We start from the raw sequence: 19,778 nt of genomic DNA on the forward strand, positions 1-19,778 counted from the left end.
AGATGATAAGTAATGAAATCTAAGAAAAACACAATTAAAAATCAAGAGACCAAGAGAAGTCATATGCAACAATTCTGAAGAACTTATTTTGAAAAGTTAGAAATGGTAAGAGAGAGATTTCATCTCCAGTTCACTTCCTAATTGGCTGAAATGACCAGGGCTGGTGTGGAATGGAGAGAGGAGCCTAAAACGCCAATGAAGTCTTCCAAGTGAGTGGTAAGGGGCCAAACACTGAGGCAGTCATCTTCTGCTTTCCTAAGTGTATTATCAGGGAGTTAGGTCAGAAATGGGGTAGTGGCATCCAGCTCCCTGCTTGTGGCCTGGGAAAGCAGTAGAGGACGACGGCCCAAAGCCTTGGAACCCTGCACCTGCATGGGAGACCTGGAGGAGGCTCCTGGCTTTGGATTGGTGCAGCACTGGATTTTGCAGTCATTTGAGGAGTGAATCATTGGACAGAAGATCTTCCTCTCTGTCTCTCCTCCTCTATGTATATCTGACTTTGCAATAAAAATAAATTAATTAAAAAAATGCATCAATATTATTTTTTAAATTGCATTTTATGGGCCTGGCGCTGTACCCTACTAGCTGAAGTCCTCACCTTGCCTGTGTTGGGATAGCATACGGGCACCAGTTCTAATCCCAGCTGCCCTGCTTCTCATCGAGTTCCCTGCTTGTGGCCGGGGAAAGCAGCCGAAGGCAGCCCAAACTCTTGGGACCCTGCACCCGCATGGGAGGCCCAGAAGAGGCTCCTTGCTCCTGGTTTTTGAACCATTCAGCTCTTGCTGTTGCAGGTGGTTGGGGAGTGAACCATCAGATGGAAGATCTTCTCTTTCTCTTCTCCCTTCTGTATAGCTGGCTTTCGAATTAAAATATTTAAATAAATATTTAATAAATATCCGAAGCCAGGATCCAGGAACTTCCTCCAGGTCTCCCACACGGGTGCAGGGTCCCAAGGCTTTGGGCTGTCCTGGACTGCCATCCCTGGCCACAAGCAGGAAGTGAAATAGTAAGTGGAGCTGCCAGGATTAGACCCACAACCCATATGGGATCCCAGCGCATTCAAGGCGAGGACGTTATCTGCTAGGCCACGCTGCTGGGCCCAAAAAATGCAATTCTTAAAGAAAGAAAAAAATTCAAATTTTAGAAGCACTCATTTTGGAGACACTGTTTAGCAACACAGAGCTATCCACTACTTCCATCTAGTGGAAACTGGTTGCTACTACATTAACAATAGTTGAAGAACAACGAATTAACTGTACACACTAGATGCTGAGTAAGGTTTTTCATGTTATAAAATGACAAACCAATGAGTTATTAGACTGAACAACAAAAAATTACAGGCAATCCTCCCTCCCACTCCACTCCCATAGAAGGATTAACTTATGATTGCTTTAAAGATGTCTGTTGGATCTGTAGTAATGCCCCTATCCCCTTCATTCTTGACTTGTTTTCCATTGTTACAATTTATTTCAGAGGCAGAAAACAAAGAGAAAAATGCAGACAGCAGTTTAAAAAAAAGCTAAGAGCAGGAAATGCCATGCAGATCTCCCACATAAGTGACAGGAACCCAAAAACTTGAGTCTTCTGATGCCGGCCACGGTATGCATTTTCAGGAAGCCACATTCATAAGATGGAGCCAGGGCAAGAACCCATAAACTCTGATGGAGAATATTGGAGACTGAACAACCAGGCCAAAAGCCTGCTCCTAAGTTATCCTGTTTCTTTCTACCAAATCTGTATAAAGATTTTTTTTTACAGTATTATTAGAAAGGCAGATTTACAGAGAGAAGGAAAAAAGATCCTTCATCCACTGGTTCACTCCCCAAGCAGCCACAATGACCAGAGCTGAGCTGATCTGAAGCTAGCAGCAAGCAGCTTGTTCCAGACCTCCCATGCAGGTACAGGGTCCCAAGGCTTTGGGCTAGCCTCCGTGCTCTCAGGCCACAAGCAGTGAGCTGGATGGGAAGTGGGGCAACCAGGACATGAACCCGTGTCAATATGTGATCCTGGAAGTGCAAGGCAAGGATTTAACACTGAGCCTTACACAAGGTCCAATAATTCATTTCTTAAATTTCAAATATATGAGGATTGTCTAGTTATATTTTTACTGTTGGCATCTACCATTATCACACCGCTAAGGAAAAGAACACTGAGGGGTCAGCAGCACAGTACAGCACTGTTCAGCCACAGCCTGCTATCTCATGTGCACTGCTACGAGACCTAGCAGCTCTACATTCAATCCCACTCCCTGTGAACACACCTAGGAAAGCAGCCCCACATTGGCCCTGTGCCCAATGGCAGAGTAAGAAGCTCTTAGATTCCTTGTTTCAATCTGGCCCAAAACTGTCATGTCCATTTGAGGAGTAAACCAGGGATTGAAAAGTTTCTCTGTCTCTCCTCTCACTATTACCCTGACTTAGAATAAATATTTAAAAAAAATTTTTTTAAATAGGATTTTAAATACATTTTTTTAAAACCCAGTTCATGTCCGGGTGCTTCCCACCCAACTCTGAGCTGAAAGCCTAGGAAAGCAATCAAGGACAGCCCAATGGCTTGTGACACTGCATCCACATGTGAAAGAAACCAGGAAAAAGTTCTTGGCTCCTGGCTTCGGATATGGCCACTTGAGGGAGTGAACCATCAGCAGGGATATTAACCAGTGCCCATTTGGGATTCTGCCGTGTAGAAGGTAAGCACTTTAGCCACTAGGCTACCACACCAGGCTGTTCATTTTTTGTTGCTGTTCTTTTAAGATTTATTTATTTTGAGCATGGCGAGGTAGTTTAGTGGCTGAAGTCCTCACCTTGCACAAACCGGGATTCCATATGGGTGCTGGTTCTAATCCCTGCAGCCCCGCTTCCCATCCAGCTCCCTGCTTCTGGCCTGGGAAAGCAGTAGGAAAAGCCAAAAACCTTGGGACCCTGAATCACATGGGAGACCTGGGAGAGGCTCATGGCTCTGGATCCACCCAGCTCCAGCCATTGGAGGCACATGGGGAGTAAACCAGAGGAGGGAAGCTAATTCTTTCTGCATCTCCTCCTCTATGTAAACTTAACCTACCTTTCCAACAAAAACAAATATTAAAACTAAACAAATAAATAAGAAATGAGCATACAGGTCTTTCTCTGTTTTACAACGCTTCTACATTATTTTAAACTGTTGAATAGAAATAAAATTGGTATGAGGAAACATGAAGTTACCAGTTCATGACGAAAAAAACTGACTTACCATCCTCCTGTGAGGAAGGATATGGATAAACATGGTGGGAAGCTTTTGACTTTTCATCAGTAAATGTCCCCTGGAAAACAGATGAACATAAAAAATGTCAGTAGAATACATATGCCAACCAGATTGACATGATAAAAAATTCTGTAAGAATATTGAGAGCACTGGTTTATTTATTATTACTTTAAGTCAAGAAAAGGGACATTAACAAAATAGAAACTCAAATCTGTTTTTAGAGTTTATATTGTGGCACAGAAAAAAAACAGAAGTACATCGTGCCAATTTATAAATCCGATTATATCTGACTTTTACAGTTATTTCAAAACAATCACAATCTATCACAACAATTTTGGAGGTTTACAAGCTTCAGATTAAAAAAAAAAAGTTTGTTTCAGATTTACAAAGGTCAAAGACAAGAGATAGAGATTTCTCAGCCACTGGTTCACATGGCCATAATTGCTGGAAGTGATCCAACTCAAAGTCAAAACCCAGGAGCTTTTTCCAGATCTCTCATGTGAGTACAGACTCCTATAGCTTTGGACCATCCTCTACTACTTTCCCAAGTCACAAGCAGGGAGGTACATGGAAAGTGGAGCATCTGGGACATGAACCAGCACCCATATGGGATCCATGGAAGGCATAGCATTTAGCCATGACCTATTGTGCTAGGCCCAAACTATTTACTTTTACTGGAAAGTCAGATTTACAGAAAGATACTCCATCTGCTGACTCACTGCCCAAGTGACCACAAGACCGGAGCTGAGTTGATCTAACACCATAAGTCAGAAGATTCTTCCTGGTCTCCCACACAAGTGTAGGGTCCCAAGGCTTTGAGCCACATCCTCTACTTCTTTCCCAGGCTATCTGGCAGGAAACTGAAATGGAAATTGAGCATCTGGGACTAGAATGAATGCCAATATGGGATAGTGGCCCTGGAAGAAGCGAATTGAAACTGATGAGCCACAATACCAACCCCAGCCTTGACACATTTGAATTCAGAAGCCACAAAGATCAAAAATTGATCATTTCAAGTATCACAAAAATGTCATGAATCCTTACATTCAGGTATTAAGAAGCACCTTAATTCTCTGAATTTTGATTAGACAATGAATATTTCCTAATCAATATAGTCAGAAAAACATACTAATTTATTTTCATAATCTGAGTTAATGCTAAAATACAAAAATTTTAACTATCTGAAAATTAACTGGCTACCTCATTAAGGAAGGATTTCTCCATCACGGCAATGCTGTATAGAGACTAAAAAGTCAACATCACTAGCCGGTGAGTGTGGTTCAGTCTAAACGCTAAGAGCTTTCTGCTCCAGTTTCTGCTGAGATACAGCAGCAACAGAAAACACCTACATAAGCATCTGGTGCATTGATCCAGCCCAATAGCCTAACAGCCAAAGTTCTCGCCTTGTGTACGCCAGAATCCCATACGGGCGCCTGTTAGTGTCCCAAAAACCCCATTTCCCATCTAGCTCCCTGCTTCTGGCCTGGGAAACCAGGAGAGGAATTTGGCACAGACCCAGTTAATGCATACAATGAGCTGGAAAGAGTGAGAGGTACAATCACACTAAGTTATTAACATGTCTAAAATAAACAGGAGTGGTTAGCACTGTGGTTACTGGGTAAAAATGCTATTTGCAGTGCCAGTATCCTATATTTTGGCACTGGCTCAAGTCTTAGTTGTCCTAATTTCAATCCAACCACCTGCTAATGTACCTGGGAGAGCAACAGCAGATGGCCAAAGCCATGCAACCCTGTATACACGTAGGGACCAGGAAGAAGGTCCTGGCTCCTGCCTTGGACTGTCCTAAAAAATAGCCACTTCAGCCACTGGGGAGTGAACCCACAGACGAAAATCTTTGACTCTCACGCTCTCTGCAATTCTATTTTGAAATAAACAAATCTTAAAAACAGTTAGCTATGGACATTTGGCCAAGCCACTGCAATGCCCACATTCTAAACTGCAATCCCTAGGTTCAAATTCTTATTCCAGCCATTAGCATAGGTTTCTGCCAATGGGCATCCTGGAGGGCAGCTGTGAAAGCTGCAGTACAGGGTCATATTGCTCCCAGAAGACATAAGGGTTAGGGCTAAATCAGTTACCAGCAACTGGGATAGACCAGAGAAAAACAGGAAGACTGTAACAACAGATGGAAGACCTTCCTCTCAGATGAATAAAACTCAGTGACTAGTACTTTGTTAGGACAGGTTAAGCAAATGACTGTAGCAGAACAGGTTAAACCACTGATTACTGTGCAAGAAATTTATCTGGTACCAATTGAAGCTCCAGATGCTACATTTTTTAAAAATTATTTATTTACCTTTATTGCAAAGGCAGATTCAAAGAAAAAAAGGAGAGACAAAGAGAAAGATCTGTTGATTCACTCTGAAAGAGACACAATGACTGGAGTTGAGCTTATCCAACCTAAATCAAGGTACAAGAACTTCTTCCAGGTCTCCCACGCAGGGGAAGGGTCCCAAGGCTTTGGGCAATCTTCAACTGCTTTTGCAAGCCACAAGCAGGGAGCGATATGGAAAGTGGAGCAACCAGCACATAAGGCAGTGAACATATTGGCTGATGATGGCTGCGAAGCGAGGATTTAGCCACTAGGCCATTGCGACGAGCCCATGGATGTTACATTTTGGATCCAGTTCCCTGCTATTGTGCCTGATGAAGCAGCAGAAGATAACCCAACCATTTGAGCACGAGCACTCACCACATGAGAGACAAATGGAAGCTCCAAGCACATATCAAGCCCATCCCCAGAAGTTGCGAACATTCAGGGAAAGGGTAGAACATTAAGATAAAGGGTAGAATTTCTCAGCTCAATGGTCTTCAAAAGGTCATGAAGGAGGTTGCTTGGTCTCCTAGAGTTAGAAACATTTAAAAACTGCAGGATGGGAAATGACTCTGGGGTCACAAAGTAAACCTCTGGATTTCCCCATTTCTCAGCTTAAAAAAAAAGTTGAGTCTTTAAAAAAAAAATTAGGGGGCCTGGCACGGTAGCCTAGTGGTAACATTCCCATCTTGCACGCACCGGGATTCCAAGTGGGTGCGAGTTCATGTCCCCACGGCACCTACTTCCCATCCAGCTCCCTGCTTGTAGCCTGGGAAAGCGGTCAAGGACAGGCCATAGCCTTGGAACCATCTACCCACATGGGAGACCCAGATGAAGCTCCTGGCTTCTGGCTCCTGATCAGCTCAGCTCCGCCTGTTGTGACTACTTGGTGAATAAGTCATCGGATGGAAGATCTTCCTCTCTATCTCTACTTCTCTCTGTTCCTCTGATTTTCCAATAAAAAAATAAATCTTAAAATAAATAAATACATAAATGTGGGTGGTGGAGAATAAAGAATCCACAGAAAAAACATCACTTTCATGAGAAGATACAGAAATTCGAAGACATTATCACTGACACTTACTAACTTACTGCTGCACAATGTTTCCTAAGTGATCATGTCTATTACCTGATGTCGTTTGATGATATCTTTCAACTTGTTAGCCAATTTTAGATCAATGTCTGGAATGAGGTAGATGTTGGGTCTGTTGAGACAATTATTCTGAAAAAGAAAGAAGTGAAAGTCTCTTTTAAGTTTTTCAAAGTAGAATAACCTGCTACACCTTATTTACAGATTACCCTAATAACATAAGCAAGGACTCCAAGCTGTAGTTTTGAGAATGGGAGGACGTAACAACAACAGTAATAATTTACCTTTGTGGATAGGGTTCAGCACCAAATGCTTCTGCTTCTAGTCTCTTTCCTTTTTTTATTAGAAAGATCTTTCATCCTCTGATTCACTCCATAAGTGACCCCAATGGCACAAGCCGATCCAAAGCCAGAACTCTAGAACCTCCTCATCTCCCACTCTGGCACAAGGTCCCAAGGCTATGGGCCATTCCTTACTACTTTCCCAGGCCACAAGCAGAGAGCTGGATGGGAAGTGGAGCAGTCAGGATTAGACCTGGCACCCATATGGGATCATGCTGCATGTAGGGCGAGGACCCGAGCCACTAGGTTATGGCGCCAGGCCCCACTTCTATTCTTAAGAGTGGCATGTGGGTAAAATTGTGGTGTAGCAGGTAGGGATGCTAGTAGGAAATGCTACATCCCACATGGGTTCTGGAATGAGTCCCAGTTGCTCTGCTCACCTTCCAGTTCCCTGATAATGTAGCTAAGAAAGCACAGGAAGGCAAATGCTCAGACTCCTAACATCCACAGGAGACCCGAACAGAGTTAGCTCCACGCTTCTGCCTGGTGCAGGCCAGCTCTGCGGCCATTTAGGAAGTCCATGTCTAGATGAAAGATTCTGCATTACTTTCTCTCCCACACTTGCAAAAAAATAAATGAATCTTTAAAAAAAAGGGGGGGGGGCGATATGGTGAAGTTCTTGCCTTGAACACCCAATGATCCCATATGGGCACCAGTTCTAGTCCCAGCAGCCCCACTTTCCATCCACTCCCTGCTTATGGCCTGGGAAGTAGTCGAGGACGGCCCAGTCTTGGGATCCTGCACCCGTGTGGGAGACCTGGAGGAAGTTCTTGGCTCCCGGCTTTGGATCGGCACAGAACCAGCTGTTGCAGTCACTTGAAGGACTGAAGGCAATTCAAATAATAGATTTAACAAAAGTAATAATAATTTCTTCAAATTTAAAATCATCTTAAAATGACAAGATTAATCATCGGTCTAATACCCATATACTAACTCATTAAGAGATTGAAACAATTAAAATACTGTACTCACTTTGATCTTTTGGCAACCTAATTAAAACAATCTTGGAGCTGAAAGCAAATTGATGAAAAAAAAAAACTAATAACTGAGTTACCTGCACCAATGTTTTCTCAATGTTCATAAACATTTCCACATTACGATCCATTCGAGATGGATTCTGTAGGTCAAATCGTCGCCTAAAATAGAAAAAAAAAACCATCATAAACTGTTTCCTATAAAACACAAGTGAAAACTTAGTCTAAGAATTCAAAACAAATGAGTATCTGGGGGCCCGGTGGCGTGGCCTAGCGGCTAAGTCCTCGCCTTGAATGCGCCTGGATCCCATATGGGCGCCGGTTCTAATCCCAGCAGCTCCACTTCCCATCCAGCTCCCTGCTTGTGGCCTGGGAAAGCAGTCGAGGACAACCCAAAGCTTTGGGACCCTGCACCCATGTGGGAGACCCGGAAGAGGTTCCTGGATCCTGGCTTCGGATTGGCACAGCATCGGCCGTTGTGCTCACTTGGGGAGTGAATCATCGGATGGAAGATCTTCCTCTCTGTCTCTCCTCCTCTCTGTATATCTGACATTCCAATAAATAAATAAATTAAAAAAAAAAAAAAAACTGTGTTCAACTACCTGTATGAATCTAACAATAAGAAATAGCTGGCTGGGCCCAGGGCAGTGGCCTAGCAGCCTAAGTCCTTGCCTTGAATGTGCCAGGATCCCACTGGTTCTAATCCCTGTCAACCCACTTCCCATCCATCTCCCTGCCTGTAGCTTGGGAAAGCAGTTAAGGATGGCCCAAGCCTTGGCACTCTGCTCCCACATGGGAGACCTGGCAGAGCTCCTGGCTCCAAGCTTCAGATCGGTGCAACAATGGATGCTGCAGTTACTTGGGGGGTGAATCATTGGGCGGAAGCATATCTGACTTTGTAATAAAAATAAATAAATCTTTGGGCATGGCGCAATAATGTACTAGTCAATGTTCTCACCTTCAGCATGCCAGAATCACATAGCTCGCCAGTTCTAATCCCGGCAGCTCCACTTCCCATCCAGCCTCCTGCTTGTGGCCTGGGAAAGCAGTCAAGGACGGCCCAAGGCCTTGGGACCCTGCACCCAAGTGGGAGACCTGGAAGAGCTCCTGGCTCCCGGTTTTGGATTGGCGCAATACCAGCAGTTGTGGTCACTTGGGGAGTGAATCATAAGACAGAAGATCTTCCTCTCTGTCTCTCCTCCTCTCTGTATATCTCACTTGCCAATAAAAAAAAAAAGATAAATCTTTAAGAAAAGAATGAAATTAGGAAGCATGTTGGATGAACCAAAATGAAGAAATCAGCAAACCTTGGTGCACAACCAGATACAATGTTTTCTCTTTTTCTTTCCCCTAATTACTTATTCTTATTTGAAAGGCAGAGTTTCAGAGAGAAAGAACAGAGAGAAATCTTTCATCTGTAGCTCTATCCCCAAATGAGCAGAAAAGATGGAGCTGAGCTAGTCTGAGGCTGGGAGCCAGCAGCTTCTTCTTGGTCTCCCACATGGGTAGAAGGGTCCAAGAACTTGAGCCATTCTCACAGCTTTCCCAGGCTCTAAGTAAGGAGTTAGATCAGAAGTGGAACAGCCAAAACTGGAACCAGCACCTTTATGGGATGCAGGTGAGCGCCAGGGGCCTAACCAACTATGACAGGTTGCCAACTCCCTACAAGAAATGCAATCTCAAGAGTGAGGATCAACTGCAGAACTTCAGCAGAGAATCAGCTTTTATGACACAGAGTGTTGGGTTGCCAATGAGGAAGTCTGCAATGGGGCACTGGTTCTAATCCTGGCCATTCCACAGGCAACAGCTCTAACCACCCCCTGCCGGGGATACAGTTCCCTAACCACAGTGGACTCAGAATCACTATCAGCAAATATCCACTAGTTCCCCATCAAATCTTAGCACATTAGGATGGAAGCCACAGAGTTCAAGAAAGAAAAATAGCACCAGAAGAGCTGAGGTCAAAACATGAAAGAGGAAGAGCAAAGGCAAAAGAATGGGAGAAGAACAGCAGGCATTTCAATGTTATCACCACAGACACAAAGACTATTCCCTGAGAAACACTCCTGTCTTGTGTGTGTCCTAAAGATCGTAAACTGGATGATTCTGGAAGACCTATTTCAACACAACACTACACAAGCTTATCAACTTAATATAAAATGCACATTACAGCTCATAAACACACTGAAAATTTCATGATGAACCTCGCAACTACCTGCTAATGCACACCATATCTGCTATCTATCTGTAATCATATGTAAAGAAAACTTGCCCAGTGAACATAATCACTTTTGGTATCCTTCTTGTATACAGGAATAAAGTAAATTAGTGCTTTTCACAAAATACAACATAATGTGCCCTTAATCAAGTTGTAATTCAGAACTTTCTAACAGCATACAAAGAAACAATATTTAACATCATGCTAAAATAGGCAAAGAAATACAAAACTTACCATCCCTGCTCATTTTTATATTTGTAAGCAGCCCCAAGAATGTGACACAAGGTACCTCCAGCTTTGAAATCCATGAAACACTTAGCCTAAAAATGATACAAATAATAGATGAGAAAATGGGTCCTGACAATAAACAACTGATGAAGTACTAAATCTTCTAAAACACTTTCATCAATAAAAAAGTAAAACTGGATTTAAAATGTCCTTCTGGGTCCAGTGGCGTGGCCTAGTGAATAACGTCCTCGCCTTGAACACGCCGGGATCCCATATGGGTGCAGGTTCTAATCCCAGCAGCTCCACTTCCCATCCAGCTCCCTGCTTGTGGCCTGGGAAAGCAGTCGAGGACAGCCCAAAACCTTGGGACCTGTGGGAGACCTGGAAGAAGTTTTTGGCTCTTTGCTTCGGATCAGCGCAGCACTGGCTGTTGTGGTCACTTGGGGAGTGAACCATCAGACAGAAGATCTTCCTCTCTCTCTGTCTCTCCTCCTCTCTGTATATCTGACTTTGTAATAAAAAAATAAATCTTTTTTTAAAAAAGCAGCTACTGACTCTGGGCTTCAGATTGGCTCAGCTCTGACTACTACAGCCACATGGAGAGTGAATCAGCAGATGGAAGATCTTCCTGTGGTTCCTCTCTATATATCTAACTTTCCAATAAAAATAAATCTAAAAAATAAAAAAGAAGGAAGTGGAACAGCCAGGACATAAACCAGTGCCCACATGGGAGGCCAGCACTTGAAGGTAGAGGATTAGCCCACTGAATCATGGTGTTGGCCCCACTGATTCATTTTCTAACTGCTCACAAATCCAGGAATTTTCCCATATTAACGTGAGTTATCACTTGCTGTTTTCCCAGAGTACACATTAGCAGGTAGCTGGAATCTAAAGCAAAGCTGGTAGGCCAGCACTGCGGTATAAGGGATTGAGTTACCTACTGCACAGCCTCCATCCCACGAGTACAAATTCAAGTTCCAGCTGCTCTACCTCGGATCTGCCTACCTGCAGGGATGTGTGGAAAAGCAGTGGAAGACAGTCCAAGTGCTTGGGCCCCTCCTACTCACATGGGAGACAGGTATGAATTTCCTGAATCCTGTCTTTGGCCTGGCCACCCCAGGCTATTGTAGACATTTTGGGGGTAAATCAGGGGAAAGGTAGGAGAGTGTGTGTGTGTGTGTGTGTGTGTGTGTAAAACCCCAGAGTTGGAATCTGCACATAGATCCCCTAAAGTGGTGGCCAGACCTCTCCAATGGCATCTTTACTGTTAGACCAAACACATAACACTAAAGTTAACAAAGTCTTACAATGAGCACTCTATTGACAGAGGCCATCACTGCTATAATAGTTTCACTCCTGGAGAAGACAAAAACTACTGTTGCAGATACTTTATGAGAACTTATCATTTCCACTTTACACTATTACATTCATTCCTAACAACCTTACACAGATGATTCTTTTCACTCACACACATACTTTTTTTAAACAATTATATACTGAAAGGCAGTTACACAGAAAAAATAATAGAGACCTTCCATCCACTGGCTCACTCCCCAAAATGGCCACAACTACTGAGTTGTGCAAGTTGGAAGGCAGGAGCTTCTTCTAGGTCTCCCATGTGGGTAACAGGGGCCCAAATATTTGGGACATTGTCTGCAACTGTCCTAGTCATATCAGTAAGGAGCTGGACTGGAAGTGGCCTCGCAGGCTGTAGCCCAATATGCCTCAATGCCATCTCCTTAACCCCATTTTACAGAAAAGAAAAATACTGCTGACTCCAGCATTATGGCAACAACCAGAAAATCTTATAAACACTTATATCAAGGAACCTAACACTATTGTAAATGAGAAGTCAAATTCCTAGAAAGAAAGTATATACAAATAAGTCAAGTACAAAAAAAAAAAAAATCAAAGCTGGGGAAAATGTCAAAACTAGTAACCTTCTGAGGTCAACACTGCAGCACTCAGATGATGAGGTGGAAATATGCAAAGCAGAAGAAATGTAATCGGCCCAGATAACCTAGAGGTGGGCTGTACGTATACACGGGAAAGGAATCAGAGCCGGAACCAGAGCAAGGGAGATCAGTGCACACTGGGACGACCACCAGCCATATGGCCAGGAGGCCCAGTCTCCTGGGAGGCACCCATTAGGGAGGCAATGGGTTAGACAAAAAGCATCTACCAATAACGAAGCAAGAAAAATACCTCCCACCTCAAGATAACTGGGGTTTGGAACATAACACCAACATTTACTAGGAAACCCATGGCAATTTAACAAAAATTGGTCCTGAGAGCCAGCATTCAGCCTCCTCCCTGTAATGGAACATCTAGGTTCCTGCTGCATAAATTCAAGTGCTAGCTCAGGATGCTGAGTGAAGTTCTCTAAGGCTGATCCTGGGAGGAGGAACACCTGTTCTGATAAAATTGGACTTCAATTAAAAGAGCACCAAAATGGCTGGTCTTCACTACTGCCACACCATCTACTGAAAAGTCTCTCACACGCACCTGTGAAAAAAACATAACTCTTTGTGGTCTCCTCTAAGCATCAGAGGTGAAGACCACCCAGTGTTGAAATAATCTGTATGCAACATACATTTGCAAGAAAAAATTTTCAACAACCAGGAGAAGCCAGCAACCTGTCATGCATTAAAGCAAAACATTAAATCTCTACAATTTCTAAGTACTGCTTAAGTTTTCTTTCATACTTTGCAATTTTCAAAATGACCCCAAGTGATCAGAACAGGAACACATTTTCACAAAATGAAAAGCTAGGGCACAAACATCTGGCTCATGGTCCAGGGCCCTTCCCCAAAACACCTGGTCTCCAGAAACTGAAGAAGGCTTACTTCTGCATTACTTCAGTTTAAATTTTTCTTTTTCTTTTCTTTTTCATCATTTTAGCAATGCATTGCTATTTTTGCAGCACGCTCTTTAACTTAATGTTGATAAAAACTTTCCAGTTTTCTCCCTGTGGTAGAATTAGGTGGATGTGTAAGTGCACTAGAGACTTACATGTTTTGATGTGGAGATATAGTGCAGTAAGTCTGTCTCTCTGCATCCAGACCAAAAATGGACTCCCAGTGAAACTGTAGAAAATATCCTGACAGGGGCCTGGCGTAGTAAACTAGCAGCTGAAGTCCTTGCCTTGCACACGCCAGGATCCCACATGGGCGCTGGTTAATACCCCACCAGCTCCACTTCCCATTGAGCTTCCTGCCTGGGGACTGGGAAAGCAGTCAAGGATGAGCCAAAGTTTTGGGACTGGCACATGCATGGGACACCTAGAAGAAGCTTCTGGCTCCTGGCTTCACGTCAGCTGAGCTCTGGCCACTGCGGCCACTTGGGGAGTGAATCATTGGACAGAAGATCTTCCTCTCCGTATCTCTTCCTCTCTACATATCTCATGTTCCAATAAAAACAAATAAATCTTGCTTCGGGACCCTGCACCCGCGTGGGAGACCCGGGAGAGGCTCCTGGCTTCGGATCGGCACGGTATCGGCCCGTTGCGCTCACTTGGGGAGTGAATCATCGGATGGAAGGTCTTCCTCTCTGTATCTCCTCTCTGTATATCCGCCTTTCCAATAAAAAATAATAAAAATAAATCTTTATAAAAAAAAACAAATAAATCTTAAAAAAAAAACTAACACTTTTTTTACTTTTATTGGAAAGGCAGATTTACAGAAGCTTCTTCCTGGTCTCCCACATGGGTGCAGGGTCCAAAGGCTTTGGGCCGTCCTCGACTGCTTTCCCAGGCCACAAGCAGGGAGCTGGATGGGAAGTAGAGCTGTCAGGATACAAACCAAAGCCCATGTGGGATCCTTGTCAAAGCAAGGCTAGCATTCAGCCATTAGGCTATTGTGTCAGGCCCAACCTCATGTATTTTCACATGAAATCACAAGGTATTTTATATACAAAATACGGAAAGTCCAAACAAATAGCCCCCTAGCCACAACACTTGAATGAGAAACGAGAACAGGGATAAGAGGTGTAGCATAAATTATCAGGAATTAAAATAACAACAAATTCTGGCCATCATGGTAGTACAGCAGGTAAAAGCAACTACCCTCAAAGCTAGCATCTCATATAGTGCCAGTTCAAGCTCCAGATACTCCATTTTTGTGGAGGATGGCCCACATACATGTTCAGGCACCTGCATCCACACCGGAGATACGAAAGAGGCTCTGGGCTCCTGACTTTAGACAGTCACAGCTACGGCCATGTGGCCATTTGGGAAATGAACCAGCAAATAGACTGTCTTTCTTTCTTCATAGCACTGCCTTTCAAATAAAAATAAATACTTTTTAGAATTAAAAAATCTTCTTGTCTACAGCTGGAACACAATATCAGGCCTATGCCTGTAACACTGGCAACCCATATGGGCTTTGCTTTGTATCCCACTGCTCCACTTCCCATCCAACTGCCTGCTAATGTGCCTGGGAAAGCAGCAGAGGATGTCCCAAGTCCTTGGGCCCCTACACCCACAAGGGTAAGAGACCCAAAAGAGACTCCTCACTCCAACTGTGATAGGCATTGGAGGGAGTGAACCAGTTGATGGAAGATGTTCCTCTCCTGGATAGGAGGTGTAAGAGTCAAGACTCAAACCACAACCCAAATGGGATGCTGGTGCTGCAGGCAGAGGTCCATATCCAGCTCTGGTCCCTGAGCCTGCTTGCACATTCCTGCCAATGGGAGGCACTGGTGCACTCCAGGAACTAGGCTCCTCTCAGACACACAGGAAATGAGGACTGAGTTCTTTTTTCTCAGTTTCTGCAGATGGGAGTCATATGTCTCTGCTTCTCAAACTTTTTAAAAACATTTTAAATTTTCTTTAAAATAGTAGTATTCTCTACAGCTGAAATTCTGTTGAGGTTCCTTTTCTTAAAATTCACATGCTAGTCACAGAAAGGAAAACAACTACTGACTGCTTACAGAAACTTAAAACGTCCCAGTATTACCACAAGCTGATGTACTTACAGGAAGTTTGGTGAAGGCCGGATTGGTGACATGCTTTCCAAAAGCATCTTCCTGGAACTGGAGAAGCTGCACCACCAGCCCAGCCAGCGTTTTATTGGTAGGAGCGTCTGCATGAACATACTGTAAGATAAAAGAGACAGATTTAAAAAAATGGCACAAGTACTGCAGGAGAGATTGTTACCTTACACCCTAGCATGTAGCAAGCACTGCCATTACATCAGAGCAGATTCTAGACCAGTAAGACGTGTTTGCTGCTCTAAGGAGCTTACAAAAACAAATACATGCATAGCCACTTAAAAATGTCTGCAATGGGAATGCAGTTTCTGGTCAAGGTTAGGCGGCTGGGGCACCTGCTATGCTACAGTACTGATCCCCACTGTCTATTTATTGATAGAGAAACTGAAGTTGCAGCAGGACAATGTCATGGCTTAGCAAGTTAAGTCTCTTCCTATAGCACCAGCATACCATTTGAGTGTTGGTTTGAATCCGACACTTCCCAACCAGTTCCCCACTTATGACCTGGGAAAGCAGTGGAGGATGTCCAAAACCTTAGGACCCTGCAACCACATGAGAAAACAGAAGCTTCTGGTTCTTGGCTTCAGATCGGTTCAGCTCCACCCATTGCAGCCATTTGAAGCATGAACCAGCAGACGGAAGATCTTTCTTTGTCTCTCAATCTCTTTGTAAATATGCCTTTCCAACAAAATTAAGTCAGTATTTAAAAGATACATATGTTTTCCAGACCATACAAAATTATCTGGTTAAAAATTAGACTGGTATATAGCAAATTTCTAGTCCTAGCAGTAGCAGCCTTGGCAAAGCCAGGCCAAATTTTGATGATCCTTTGGGGACCAACAGACAGAACAGCCCCCACTTCAGCCCAAATGAATGGGTTCCTAGGATAGTTAATCTTTTCATCCCTCCAACAGAGTTACCGAGCACCTCCTAAGGATGTTCCGAAGTTGAGACAACAAAGAGGTTCTCTTTCATTTTCAAATCACCTATGTTTCACAGATAGTAACCATCTTCTCCAGCAGATCTAGGCAAGCTCCTCTGAGGGAGTATGCAAAGTTAAACAGCCGGACTTTAGCATCCCAGACAGCGCGTGAATACCCTCCTGGCCAATCCTATAACCATATAACTGATAACTACTATACAGTACCACTATGAGAATTTTTAAGATTTGTTCACAAATAAATACATAAAAAGATTTGTTCACTTTGCTGGTTCACGCTCCCAGTAGCAGCAATGGCTGGAACTAAGCCAAAACAAAACCTGCAGCTAGGAGCTGCTTCCAGGTCTCCAAAGTGGGTACATGGTCTCCAGGACTTGGGCCGTCCTCGACTGCTCTCCCAGGCCACAGGCAGGGAGCTGGATGGGAAGCAGAGTAGCTGGGATATGAACCAGCATACAGGATCCCAGCATGTGCAAGGCAAGTATTTTAGCCACTAGGCTACAGTGCAAGGTCCTAAGGATTTTTTAAGATTTTATTTTTGAGCCTGGCATCTAATCCCAGAAGCCCCACTTCCCATCCAGCTCCCTGTTGTGGCCTGGGAAAGCAGTCGAGGATGGCCCAAAACTTTGGGATCCTGCACCCATGTGGGAGACCTGGAAGAAGTTCCTGGCTCCTGGCGATGGATCGGCACAGAACCGGCAATTGCAGTCACTTGGGGAGTGAATCATCGGTCGGAAGATCTTCCTCTCTGTCTCTCCTCCTCTCTGTATGACTTCGCAATAAAAATAAATAAATCTTTTTTTAAAAAAACAAGATATTATTTTTGGTCCTGGCACGATAGCCTAGTGGCAAAACCTTCCTGAATGAGCTGGTTCATGTCCTGGCTGCTCTACTTCCTATCCAACAGCTTTACTGTGACCTGAGAAAGCAGTAGAGGATGGCCCAAAGCCTTGGGACCCTGCAACCACATGAGAGTTAGAGGAAGCTCTTGGTTCCTGGCTTAAACCAATGCCCAATATGGGATCCTGGTGCTTGCCAAGGTGAGACTTGAGCCACTGAGCCACGAGGATTTTGAGTTGTTTTAAGCGCTTGGCATATAGCAGATTCTCAGCTGTTCACTGAATACATGGACAAGCCATCGACAAAAACAGGCTCAACAATTTCATTTATTTCATATGGCTGCTAACACTCAAACTGGCTGCTACTCTGAGAATGGAGTAGTAAAGGCAACACCCATCAATACACACATTGAGCAGAAACATGGGGTGTAATAAGGAACTGTCCTTGACCAGGACTCCCAGAGGCGGTCAAGCCTAAGGGCTAGCTACCCTTCTGAAGCTCAGGAGGCTCAAGGAATACTCTGGCTCTATGAAGGTCTGAAGTCAAACCAACCCTGACTTTGTCTGGAAAGCCACAGGATAGTGTGTCCCCATGGCCTACCCACGGCCAATGAGACCCACAGCCACTTTCCCAACCACCTAGACCTCTGAAGGGGTACTCAAGTCCGATGCTGCCTCTTCCAGTTTCACCAAGATGAATCCTCTAAGCACCTGCAGAGGTCAGAATAACTTCCATTTACTTTTTTCCAGTCTTTCTTGTTATTCGAAGGAATACGATTCCTGGTTATTTTTTTTCCTGTCACATCTTCCTTAAAGTGAACACCCAAAGAATTGGATGAGAGATTATTATGTTAAAAAAAAATGATGACATCTTTGTAACACATGAGCCATTTCCTAAAGCTGTATGGATGGCATTGTAGAAAAGAAAAAAAAAAAATTTAGTCCCAAATTTGACTTAGGGAGATGGGGGAGTAGGTAAAGGTATCTAAAAATGTAACCCATAATTTCTCACTTCCTCCAATTTCAGAACAGAAAACCCAACAGTGTAGGGTCAGAAGGAACCTGTGCTCACCTAAGAGCTGTTGGAACTGGCGGGCTTCCTGGAGTTCCAGGCCCCAAACAGGTTCCTAGATCCACATACCCTTTCATCCAATTTAGAGTATGCACGCAGGACCTACTAAGGGCCAGGCACCAAGTGCCAGTGACCAGGCCTGACCACAGTGGGGTCCTCCCTGAGGGGAAACACTGAGAGGATAGTGGGCAAAAAGAAAAGTTTGCAAGCTGGGTTTCCTCAACCTTATAAGGCAGTCATTTCTGAATATTTACATAAAGTGTAAAATTAAAGGGTTTAAAGAAACAAATACAAGGGGTTAAGTCACAACTTCGAAAACCCATGACTTGATAGAATTTAACTGCAAAAAAGGAAGACACAAAGCCAACAACAAAAACGTCAAGAGGAAATCAAAGGTGACATTTAGTAGCATGCCCCACTGTAGAGGTGGCTCCCCGAGAAGGCCAAGCTTCAGAGACCACCAGGGAACCCACACTCGAACCCACAGCGTTACCACACACAAGTACTATGAAAAACCGACATGTTTCCACCGAGTTCTACGCCACAATCAGCGAGCCTGAGCTGCCCTGAGGAGGACCGGCTTGGTGCCGAGCGGGGAGACGGAGGAGGTCATTGTTCATACACCTGAAGCCGCTCAACAAAAGATGCTGCCGCCCAGCGCCGCAGCGCCCCGAGGCCCGCGGGAGCTTCCGTCCCGAGCGCGCGCGGGACCCCGGGCGGCCGAGGCGCGGGGGCGTGGTGGCCCCGGCCTTTGTTGTCCCTCGTGGCGCGCGCGCGCGCGGGGGGGACTGGAGGAGGAAGCGGAGGAGGGGCGGCCCCGGACCCGCGAAGCTGCCCGCCCGCCCACTCCGTCCCTCACGGCCGCGCGACCTCCCCGGTCCCCACGGGGGACGCGCGAACCCACCTTCTTGTAGTGCTTGCCCAGCCAAACGCGAACCGAATCCAGCTGGGACACCGTCTCCGGGCTCTCCCAGAACTTGCTGGCCGGACCCCCGTCCTTCCGCCGATAAACCGCTAGTCCCGAGGCGGCCGCCGCAGTTCCCCCAGCGCCCGCGCCGCCTGCTGCCGCCCCGGGCCCGCCACCACTTGCCGTCGCGGCCATGGTCGCCTTCCGTCGTCCCCACCGTCCGGCCCGGCTCGGCCCTTGCAGCGTTTCCCGTTCGCACCCGCGCCTGCGCGCAGCTGTTACCGCCGCCGCCGCCGCCACCACCACCGCCGCGCCACCCACCACCAGCACCGCCACCCACCACCACCGACAACGCGTCTCAGTCCCGCACAGCCAACCCCTTTCCGGCGCCGAAGCGCAACCCCGCCCCGAGTCGGCCGCCGACGCCGTAACCGCCGCGAGCACGCGCGCGCTTGCGCAGTGCCCCGCCAGCCGCCGGCTCCTGCACCCGCCCCTTCCGCCGCGCCTGCCAACCCTTCTGTGAGCTCTGCCTCGGCCCGCCCCTGCCCCTGCACTGGGGTTCCTGCGACCCGACTGGTGTGCGTCCGTGGCGAGGGTCTGTGCAG

The 19,778-nt window shown here is 45.4% G+C and overlaps 1 protein-coding gene across 1 annotated transcript in view; it reads right to left on the bottom strand.

Annotated features, from left to right (window-relative positions):
• SMARCC1 (SWI/SNF related, matrix associated, actin dependent regulator of chromatin subfamily c member 1) overlaps nt 1-19,485 on the bottom strand; it is a 102,080-nt gene extending 82,595 nt beyond the window's left edge. Inside the window, exons 1-6 of the mRNA XM_040994381.1 lie at nt 19,171-19,485; nt 15,401-15,520; nt 10,433-10,518; nt 8,061-8,142; nt 6,705-6,797; nt 3,229-3,298 (exon numbers count right to left, since the gene is read on the bottom strand). Of these exons, the coding sequence (XP_040850315.1) occupies nt 3,229-3,298; nt 6,705-6,797; nt 8,061-8,142; nt 10,433-10,518; nt 15,401-15,520; nt 19,171-19,368 (649 nt within the window). The 5' untranslated portion in view covers nt 19,369-19,485. The remainder of the gene's footprint in view (nt 1-3,228; nt 3,299-6,704; nt 6,798-8,060; nt 8,143-10,432; nt 10,519-15,400; nt 15,521-19,170) is intronic.
• Between the last annotated feature and the right edge of the window lie 293 nt (nt 19,486-19,778).

Source organism: Ochotona curzoniae, unplaced genomic scaffold (assembly GCF_017591425.1).
Source record: "Ochotona curzoniae isolate NIBS_2020 unplaced genomic scaffold, NIBS_Ocur_1.0 contig_908, whole genome shotgun sequence".
Lineage (NCBI taxonomy): Eukaryota > Metazoa > Chordata > Mammalia > Lagomorpha > Ochotonidae > Ochotona > Ochotona curzoniae.